The 10,688-nt window shown below is 34.6% G+C and overlaps 3 protein-coding genes across 3 annotated transcripts in view; all 3 read left to right on the forward strand.

Moving 5' to 3' along the window:
- LOC110422287 (putative aldo-keto reductase 2) overlaps positions 1 to 518 on the forward strand; it is a 2,462-nt gene extending 1,944 nt beyond the window's left edge. The window contains exon 4 of the mRNA XM_021436146.1: positions 1 to 518. This exon is cut by the window's left edge and continues 220 nt beyond it. Within this exon, the coding sequence (XP_021291821.1) occupies positions 1 to 119 (119 nt within the window). The 3' untranslated portion in view covers positions 120 to 518.
- A 5,880-nt stretch (positions 519 to 6,398) lies between these two features.
- LOC110422286 (putative aldo-keto reductase 2) lies at positions 6,399 to 8,711 on the forward strand. Its single transcript, XM_021436145.2, has 4 exons — positions 6,399 to 7,003; positions 7,116 to 7,288; positions 7,374 to 7,476; positions 8,165 to 8,711. Exons 1-4 carry the CDS (start codon positions 6,584 to 6,586, stop codon positions 8,501 to 8,503), a joined length of 1,035 nt encoding a protein of 344 aa, XP_021291820.1. The 5' UTR covers positions 6,399 to 6,583; the 3' UTR covers positions 8,504 to 8,711.
- Positions 8,712 to 9,236: 525 nt separating this feature from the next.
- On the forward strand, positions 9,237 to 10,135 carry LOC110422289 (IN2-2 protein-like). Its single transcript, XM_021436148.1, has 3 exons — positions 9,237 to 9,708; positions 9,830 to 9,909; positions 9,991 to 10,135. Exons 1-3 carry the CDS (start codon positions 9,289 to 9,291, stop codon positions 10,016 to 10,018), a joined length of 528 nt encoding a protein of 175 aa, XP_021291823.1. The 5' UTR covers positions 9,237 to 9,288; the 3' UTR covers positions 10,019 to 10,135.
- Positions 10,136 to 10,688: the final 553 nt, after the last annotated feature.

Genomic DNA, 10,688 nt, shown 5'->3' on the forward strand with positions numbered 1-10,688 from the left:
TGGCTGAGCTAGAATCCATTGCTTCCACAGGTGCCGTGAAGGGAGATAGATATGATGAAGGTGCCCCTACTTACAATGACTCTGAGACTCCTCCCTTGTCTTCATGGAAACCTGAATGAGGCTTGTACTACCATATTGATACAATCTTCATGAGAGGTTACACCTTGTATTGTGTTTTAAAATCACAAGTCTCTCTACTTTGTATTCTGAGAATCAGTGCTTTGTCAGAAGTACAACGGGTCTTGTGGTAATAGATTGTACCTATCGAAGTGTGTCGTGTTCAGATTGTCTGTTCCTAGGTAACTAAGCAAAATACAATTTTTATGATGAGGTAACACCTTGGATTGTGTTTTAAAATCACGAGTCTCTCTACTTTGTATTCCGAGAATAAATATTCTGTCTTACCACAACGGGTCTTGTGGTGATAGATTGTAGCTGTATAAGTGTCTCATGTTCAGACTGTCTGTTTCAAGGTGATTAAGCAAAAGTTTGTCAGAAAATAAAGTGTTATATCAAAACTATCCTTGGTCTTCTGATGATGGCTGGCAACTTGATTGTATGTTTCTAGGACAGAGCAGCGGTCGGTCGCAATCGAGCAACCGACCAGAGCCGATTACAAATAGCAACCGCCGGCTTAGTTATTCGATGGTAGTTGCTGGTGTCGGTTGTGACCGACGGTCTTGGGACCACCGCGGTTTGGTCACTGAGGGTACTCTCCCCCCAACCGAACCGATCAAAAAAACGAGGGAACCTTCTTGCCACGTAACAACCTAACGTTCAACCCCAGAATCGAGCTTGCCCCGAAAAACAAGATCAAAGGCCGACCAAACTTGAGTGCCTCGAGAATTGACCTCCAACCATAGTGAGTTAAGAAACCGCCAACAGAGGAGTGAGCCAATATCCGTAGTTGAGGTGCCCGATCCTCCAACACCAAGCCCTTATCAGAAGCTCGCTCCTCAAACCCTGGAGGGATTAATTTATAGTGTATTTCTTGAATTTAGATTAATTGCATTACATAAATGATTAAATTATATTATGTATAATTAATGAAAATTTTTTCTTCATTTATTTATTTTATTTTATATTTTTTAATCAATTTAATATATAATATTTATTGTTTCTTAAAAAAACAAATTATTGATTTTACATTTCTATAAACAAACAATAGTATGGTGTTTATTATTTTTTATTAAAAAATTATATAGTGTTTACTTATATACTTAAAAATAAATTTTATGAATTGGATTAATTATTTAAACATAATTATATGAGTTTGATTTTAATTAAAAATATAGATTTCACACAATTTTAAGTCTAAGCCCAATATAACATTTTTAACTTATACTAATTTTGAGTCATTTAAGTCTAAGCTCACTTAAAATTTCAATCGATCGAAATTAAGGTCAATTTTAATTGACCCGTTTTTTATTGTAACTGATCAATTCCGATCGGTTTAAATTTTTCATCGTTTGATTTCTCTTAAACCAGCCAATACACTCTCCTATATGTTTTTGACTTGATCATGCTAAGAAAAAGAAAGAGTTTCTGTCTTTCTCAAGTATTTCGATCTCAAACATGCTTCCTTCTCTTTGATAATACGAGGAATCTCTCCCCCAACAAATTAATATTTGGTTTCATTGGACAAAGACTTAAAGAAAATATGAGCATAGGAAAGGATAAAACGAAGACGTCCAGGTAATTACTCACTGTGCATTCCAAAATGATCAAATAATTAGTTGCTTCCTTCTTCACTAAACATTATTATTTATTTATGTATGTATCCATGGGACCAATCTAGATCCTGTCGTCCCCACACCCTAAGCAACAGGTTTTCAATTAATTAATCCTAATTTTCCTTGGACTTTAGACCTTGATGAGGAACTTAAGACTTTGGAACCACCGATGGATTTTGCTGGGAAATGGACAAATAAAAACGAAATTAACAAGATAAAAGGAATCCCATTACCACCTTAATTATTTGTCTTCTGCTTACTAGGGAGTCTCGCAAACCACTAATTAACTTTTAAGTAAATATGTGTTTAGTTAGTTGCTTTCAAACTTATTTGGAAAATCTAATATATTCGATCTAAAGCTACCAAAGTACGTAACTAAAAGCAAAGTTGCAAAACGTTAAAACCTTGTAATTATTATTATTATTATTATTATGTGTGAAATGATGAAGCAACATGCATGATGATTATTACCAACTAACTATTAAACCACCAAGCTGATCAACCTCTTCTTAAGGGAATGTATGCATTGGATTAATTCATTACTCTTTGCATAAGCTTTTAGGCTTATAAATTGACATTAATATACTCACCCTGATTATTGTTTTGCATAATGCAGAGTATAGGATTAAGATAAAATTTTAAAAAAAATTGAGCCAACTATATATTCTTTACTGTAACAGCTGCGCTTTAAGATAAAACTTGAAGAGGGGATTAAACAATATTTAGTGTAGTCAATAGAATAAACCATTGTCATGAATATAAAAAAATTATTAAATTATTAATGTCATAATCTAGCTTGTTTAGTTATACGTCTGCAAAATCTTTTTGTTTGAATGGATTCATTAGCTAAAGCACCCATGGGCAGAACCCATTTAGCACCACTGGTTCATGCACCTTGTCCACAAGAGTTCACAAAGATTTTCCCTGGCCGGCCATGGCCGACAACATGTTGCCATCTGCTTTGGTGACTATCACCCATTTCGCGACTTTCTCACCTATTAAATTCTTCCCACTCATTTAAACAAAAAGATTAATCTCTATTAATTTGTCTCCTTCTTTTGGTCTTTGGTAACGGTAATAATTAGATTTAATATATAAGCATCGCAATTAATCTATTTTTAATTTGTGGGACAGCAATGCAATGAAGTCACCACTGATCACCATCCCCCACGGATTAGGATAGCTGGTATCTCTCTAATTAGTATATAAAATACGAGATTAATTGAAAAAGGGTTTGAGTTGATCGCTTTGATGGATCCACCTTTAATTATTTAAACATAAGTTGATCTTAAACTAATAACAAAATTATGCAATTTTTAGTTAAACGAATTAGTCAAATAATCATCGTAGATTATCGTGGAATAATTTATTTTGTACGCGAAAGTTATTGCATTTAGACCTGAGAGCTACCATAGGCCCGACCACGGCGGCTCCGCGATGTGTAGAAAGTGACACTGTACGATTGCAATCTAGAAAGCCACCATTGACTGGCCTATCGTTAGTGCTTGGATAATTAAAAAAAACAAAAAGGGTCAAATTGTACATGTCTGAGTCCAGATACGGCGGCGGCACCATTTTCTTCTTCACCTTGGGACCACACTCTTGTCACGTGACACAAGTACCTAATAGCTCAGCCAAAGGAGTTTTTTTTTATATATTTTTTTAATTTCATAAGTCATATTACATTCAAAAAGGGTGCAATAAAAAATATTTGTTTTAAATTATAATTTTATAAAATATATCTATAAAAAGGTATCCTTTTTCTTTCTTTTGTCTTTTAACTTTTTATTGTCCCTCTTTTTTTTTTTTTAATTGTTTCTCTTCTTCTCCCCCTCTTTCTCGTTGGTCAGCGGCAGCCGGCAATGGTGGGGCCCAGATTTGCCCCAGATTTGGAATCTAATTCTTTGGAGTGAGTTAATAGCAGCAAGAAATAACTCAACTCAATAATAGTGTTCAATTATAATATAATTTTTTTAAAAATAATTTTTACCTAATTTATATCTAGCTTCATGTTATTAATCATAATTTTATATTTTTCACACAACTTCGTTACTGACACAAGTAAAGTTCCCATTAATCTTTCTTCCAATTGTTAAAAATGTTTTTTAGTATGTGATATTAAACAAATTACATTTGATATGTCTTGAGATTTAAGTTGTAAAGTTTTTGAGAGGTCATTTGTTATCTCTAACAACTCTCTCATAAGATGTAAGATAAATACAAATTTAAATGACATAATAATATGTTATAAAAATTATAAAATAAAAGAAAAAATTATAAAATTAGTATAAAACTAATGTAAAAAATAAAAAATATGTTATAAAATTATTATAAAGATAAAATTTTAAAATTTTAGAAAATATTGGGAGCTATGGGAAGACTTGGCGTACACCTTGGAACAAGCCTTGTTATTGTGGGTACAAGACTGCATCTACCAGGCGCAGAAAGTAGTGCTTGATCCATTTGGCATTTAGTTTTTTAATGCAATTTCGACAATTTAATGTTGAAGACATATAAGTTCCACAATTACTTTAATAATTGACTTTTTGACTTTTTAATTTTATAGATATTTTAATAATTTTATAAAATTCAGTAGTGATGTTTAAAATTTTGAAATCAAGTGTCTATTTTTGATATTAATAGATTTACGGTGAATGATGATCAAAAGTTACTTAATGAGATAGGATTTTCCTTTGAAAAAAAATATCTAGGGAACATTTTGCCTCCATTTAAAATCATTACTAAAAGAAATTTTGAAAGGGACAAAATGAGGATCACAATTTGCATCACTCAAGTGGAACACTTTACCTTAACGTGAGGAAATTTATAAAGTGATGTAGCAATCTTTGAAAGGACTTTCAACCAATTTATAAAGACCTTGAATCTGGATCGGATAAGAAAGCTTTCAAGATATATAGAGCGGGGCTGTATCTAGACCAATCTTCAGATGAACAGTGATGAAAAGCACTCCCCCTTTCGCTTTAGCTCCGGTCATCTAGAGCAGACCGAAACTACTTGCATGGATGGCTCTTTTTTTCTTTTTTAATTCCACATTTCTTCGATGAGGAAAACTATGACTTAATTCATAAATTTCACAACGTGAAATTCCAAATTAATTAGTTCCATTTGCAGAAAAGAATGCCTTGCTGCTGGTTGTCTCTTTGTTTGATGACACAATCGTTGGAATTAATTTTCATTTGTCACAGTATCTACCCAAAGTTCCAACCTGAAAATCTCGAGCATAGCAAACGCCTCCATGAGCAAGTTAGTAAGAGAGCAGCAAGAAAGGAATGCCAACCCATCGCAGCTTGCATTGGCCTGTGTCCATCACCAAGGGAATGATGTTTGTCCCATTCCTAGAACCACAGAAATTGAAAACTTTAATCGGAATATTGCAGCTTTCGCCTTGCAATTTACACGTGAAGAGATAGAGCTAGAACCCATCGCTTCAACACATGCCGTGAAGGGAGGCAGATATATTAGAAGTATTGCTACCTACCGCAAATCTGAAACTCCTCCCTTGTCTTCACGGAAACCTGCGTGACGATTGAGGGCCTTCCATTCACCACATTGATAGATCGCAAACTTGATTATAGGTATCATGTGATAGATCGTGTTATATTCAGAAAATAAAGTGTTATATTTGTCAGTATCCTAGGTCTTGTAGTGATAGATTGCAAACTTGATTATAGGTATCTACGTTTGTCAAGTTGACATCGTCCGCTCCAAGGTAAGGAGGCAAAAGCTTATGAGACACGTGTAACGGGAGTTGCATACATGATTTTATTTTTACACAAGATAATTATGATCATAAGATCTATTTAGTTTCTGTATTCTTTAATTTTGTTTTATTAATCTTTGTATTTAAAATTAAAATAATTTAATTTTTTAATTTTAAAAATTATTTTAATTTAATTTTTTTCTTCTAACCGCATCTAATTTTACTTTAAAAGATGACATTAGCGTTGACATGTCACATATTGATAATGTGACATTGAGATGATGACGTGACACTATACGATGATGGGGTGAATTAAAAAAGTTTTCAAAAATTTTTTTTGCTATTTCATAGGAATTAAATTAAATAAAAATATAAAATATAAGAATTAAATTAAATAAAATTGAGATGTTGAGGGACTAAATTAACAAATTTAAATTTTTAAGTAGATTATTCAAGCATTTAAATGGTGATGTCAATGCTGATGTTATCATTAAACGGTAAAATTAGACGATGATAGGAGAAAGGACTAAATTGATATAAATTTTTAAATTAAAAAATTAAATTATTTCTATTTTGAATATAAAGATTAAATTGAATAAAATTTAAAAATTATAGAAATTGGATAAATCTTTAGATCAAATAATTATATCAAAATGAATATTATATTTTAATTATTTATTCATTTTTAATTATTTTTTAAATACATTATTGATTTTTTTTAAAATGCAAAATTATATCCACCCATCACCACTAGATCCATTGAAAGTCTTTAGCCCTGTTAGCCCATGACTATGATGGCATAGAAACTGGCGTGAGAAAGGAACTGTACAATTACAAAAAATCTCTACACAAAAGGCCACACACCACAAGGGCCACTTGAAAAGAAAGACTATAAACAGGAGTATTGATCATTATTGATCTGCCTGTTGTCATTGCCTTTTCCATTGTCACAAAAACAAGAACCAAACAAATCCATATTCTTAATCAGGGAGCAAAGTATAGTGTTGTGGACTCCTCACCCTTTCCGCTTACTATTTTAACAGATAACACTGAACTGTGACTTCCTCAACACAACACTGACCTCTGTCTGCAGCAACTTCAGCTAGCCATTCACTCTCACCAATAAAACATGGCAACTACAAGAGTTCGGAGGATCAAGTTGGGATCTCAAGGCCTGGAAGTGTCAGCTCAAGGCCTGGGCTGCATGGGGATGTCAGCTTTCTATGGCCCTCCGAAGCCTGAAACTGACATGATCGCTCTCATCCACCATGCAATCAACTCTGGGGTTACCCTTCTTGATACCTCTGATGTTTATGGTCCCCACACCAATGAAATCCTCCTTGGCAAGGCCTTGAAAGATGGTTTCAGGGACAAAGTTGAATTGGCTACTAAGTTCGGTTTAGACTTTACTGAAGGGAAGAACGAAACCCGTGGTGACCCTGCTTACGTGAGGGCGGCCTGTGAAGGTAGCTTGAAGCGTCTTGATGTGGATTGTATTGATCTTTACTATCAGCATCGGATTGATACCAGAGTTCCCATTGAAGTCACGGTTTGTTTTTGTCTGGGCTTTCGGTCCCCTGCTTTTTACTTTGTCATGATCTAGTTAAGACATGAGAATTCTTCATCGTTTTATTGATTGTTGCTTTTCTTTGTGTACTCAGATGGGTGAACTTAAGAAGCTAGTTGAAGAAGGTAAGGTAAAGTACATAGGTCTATCCGAGGCTTCTGCTTCGACAATTAGGAGGGCACATGCTGTTCACCCAATAACTGCTGTACAGTTGGAGTGGTCTTTGTGGTCTAGAGATGTTGAGGCCCACATCATTCCTACTTGCAGGTTACTTATCCACAAGACTGACAAATTTTTTAAAAATTAGTGATTTTGAAATCTTATTCTAATTTGATTTCTTTTAATTTCTTAGAGAACTTGGAATTGGGATTGTTGCTTACAGTCCTCTGGGGAGAGGATTCTTTTCATCAGGGCCTAAAATTGTGGAAAACTTGTCCAATGATGACTTCAGAAAGGTTTGTAGCTATTTTTCACAATTGGATAGACGTTCATAACAAATACTAATTGTTTGTTACTTTTAGGTATATCAAAATTTTATGGTATGATGGATATTTTTGATGATGATATGTGAATCAGAGAAAATCCACATCAATACTTGCATAAGAAAGTTTAAAAGTCTACAGACGTAACAAGAATTCCTTTATATCTGACAGCCAAATTTTCTTAATTGTTTAAGTTGTACAGCAACATTTCCCTCTTTGTTAGACTACTTCGTAAAGACCTCCCGATTTTAGTCTATAAGTGCCTCAAGGCCAGCAATCTTGTTCTTTCTAATTTAGTGGACTTTCATGTGAATTGGGTTTATTTACATGTTGGTGAATCCAAATTTTAGTATGTTCATAACCTGTTCCCCTTCTCTTTCAATAAATCTTATTTTCAAAATGCAAAAACATGTTGGGTAGTAAATCTTCATTAGCTTCTTCTTAATAACAGAGGGCTAACAGCTAACTTGACCTTTATGTACTAGCTAGTTTGCCTCTAATATGCCCCTTTCCCTTGAGTTATGCAAGTGTGTCTTGTGATCCATTGATTAAATATTTTGAATCGACAAACTTTTATTAGTTGTAGAAAACGATGGTCTGTGGCTGATTGTCTTTATCTTTTATGACACAATCATTTGAAATGAATATTGAATTGCGACAGTCACAACCAAGGTTCCAACCTGAAAATCTGGAGCATAACAAACGCCTGTATGAGCGAGTTAATGAGATAGCAGCGAAGAAGGGGTGCACCCCATCACAGCTTGCGTTGGCTTGGGTCCATCACCAAGGGAATGATGCCTGTCCCATTCCCGGTACCACCAAAATCGAAAACTTCAATCAGAACATTGGAGCTTTGTCCGTAAAATTAACAGCTGAAGAGATGGCTGAGCTAGAATCCATTGCTTCAGCAGATTCCGTGAAGGGAGATAGATATGGTGAAGGTATCTCTACTTACGATGACTCTGAGACTCCTCCCTTGTCTTCATGGAAACCTGAATGAGGCTTACGCTACCATGTTGATTGACGAGTCTCTCGACTTTGTATTTTGAGAATAAATGTTCCGTCAGAATTATAATCATAGATTGCAAACTTGGTATGTAGTAGCTATCTAAGTTTGTCGTGGTTGAGATTGTCTGTTCTAAGGTAATTAAGCAATGTTTCAATACATTATATATATATATATATAATATTATTGTGCTTGCTTTTTAGCCATTCTCCTATAAGTTTGTCAATCGTTTTAATGCAATATGTTATTGTTTGGTTATTGCATTTATTGTACATTTTATTTTTTGAAAGCAAAAAGCAAAAATATATTGAAAATAATAAAAAATTAAGATGATAGATGTTTTTTATATTATATTTTAATTGTTGGTTTATTTTTAATCTTTATATTGGTCTTGCCTTATATCCTTTTTGGTAAAAGTATATATCATTAAATTTTGCTTTGTCATAAAAACAGTTACCAAACAATCCTTACCTTTTTATGGAGGCAGCAAAGTTCAACATATTGGAGATTCATTACCCTATTTTCCCAAATTCTCCCCTTTTTATATTCCGCATAATTTCTAAAAGAACACAAATCAATATTAATTAAAAAAAGAAAAACATTGTTGCAGAATCCACATGGAATTGGCGGTTTCAACGTTTTCCTGATCTTAATGTCACCACCTACTATAAAGTACTACTTTAACAGTTGACACTGAACCGCAACTTCATCAACAACACACCTCCTGTGACTGTGGAACCGCTTCAGCTAGCTTAGCTATTCATTCTCACCAGTGAAACATGGTGACTGCAAAAGTTGGGAGGATCAAGTTGGGTTCTCAAGGCCTGGAAGTGTCTGCTCAGGGCCTTGGCTGCATAAGCATGTCAGCTTTCTATGGTCCTCCGAAGCCTGAATCTGACACGATTGCTCTCATCCACCATGCTATCAAAACTGGGGTAACCTTTCTTGATACCTCTGATACTTACGGTCCCCATACCAATGAAATCCTCCTTGGCAAGGCACTGAAACATGGTTTCAGAGACGGAGTTGAATTGGCTACCAAGTTTGGTATAAACTATTCTGAAGGCGCAAGGCAAATCCGTGGTGACCCTGCGTACGTGAGGGCGGCCTGTGAAGGTAGCTTGAAGCGTCTTGGTGTGGATTGTGTTGATCTTTATTATCAGCATCGGATCGACACCAGGGTTCCCATTGAAGTCACGGTTTGTTTTTGTTTTGAATTTTGTCCCCTGCTTTTTTTCTTTGTTATGACCTAGTTAAGGAATGAGGCATCTTGGTCTTTTGTATGAATACTTCCTTGTGTATTTTTAATTTTTTACCCAGATGGGAGAACTTAAGAAACTAGTTGAAGAAGGTAAAGTAAAGTACATAGGGTTATCGGAGGCTTCTGCTTCGACTATAAGGTAAAGTAAAGAACATAGGAGCTTTGTCCCTGAAATTAACACCTGAAGAGATGTTTGAGCTAGAATCCATTGCTTCAGCAGATGCCGTGAAGGGAGACAGATATGGTGAAACTGCCGCTACCTACCTTGAATCTGAAACTCCTCCCTTGTCTTCATGGAAACCTGAATGAGGGCATGCTATCATATTGATGCATTCTTCATGATGAGTAATGGACTTAATGTAACACCTTGGGGATGTGTTTTAAAATCACAATGAGTCTCTACTTGGTGCTGAGAGAATAAATGCTGTGTCAGAAGTATCAATTGGTCTTCTGGTGATAGATTGCAAACTTGGTAGTCTAAGTTTGTCATCGTTGAGATTGTCTGTTCCAAGGTAATTAAACAAAAATTTGTGAGACGACCTAATGTTGATGTGCTTTGATTCTAAAGCCCTTTTCTCTAGCTTTTATGTTTTGGCAATGTGTTGGCCTTGACACCATTCACAACCTTAACCTGTGCAAAGGGAAGTTCTAACAAAAGCAGATACATTGATTCACTGGGAATGGCAGTGGTTATGGAAGGACTATGGAGCATGGACGGTGGGAAAGCCATAAATAGGTATTATTGGTATCAATCTAGAAGAATTGTAGGTGAAACCTTTTCTAGGCCAAGCTCAAGCCTAAAAAATTTACATTTTTATCACTAAACTAATTTAAAAACACTTTTATATTAATATCTTAATATTCTATTGGTATTATGTGTATTAAACTTAAATTTATATAAATATATAATATATATAT

The sequence above is a fragment of the Theobroma umbraticum genome, unplaced genomic scaffold (assembly GCF_002168275.2).
Source record: "Theobroma umbraticum cultivar Fairchild unplaced genomic scaffold, ASM216827v3 scaffold_130.0, whole genome shotgun sequence".
Classification (NCBI taxonomy): Eukaryota; Viridiplantae; Streptophyta; class Magnoliopsida; order Malvales; family Malvaceae; genus Theobroma; species Theobroma umbraticum.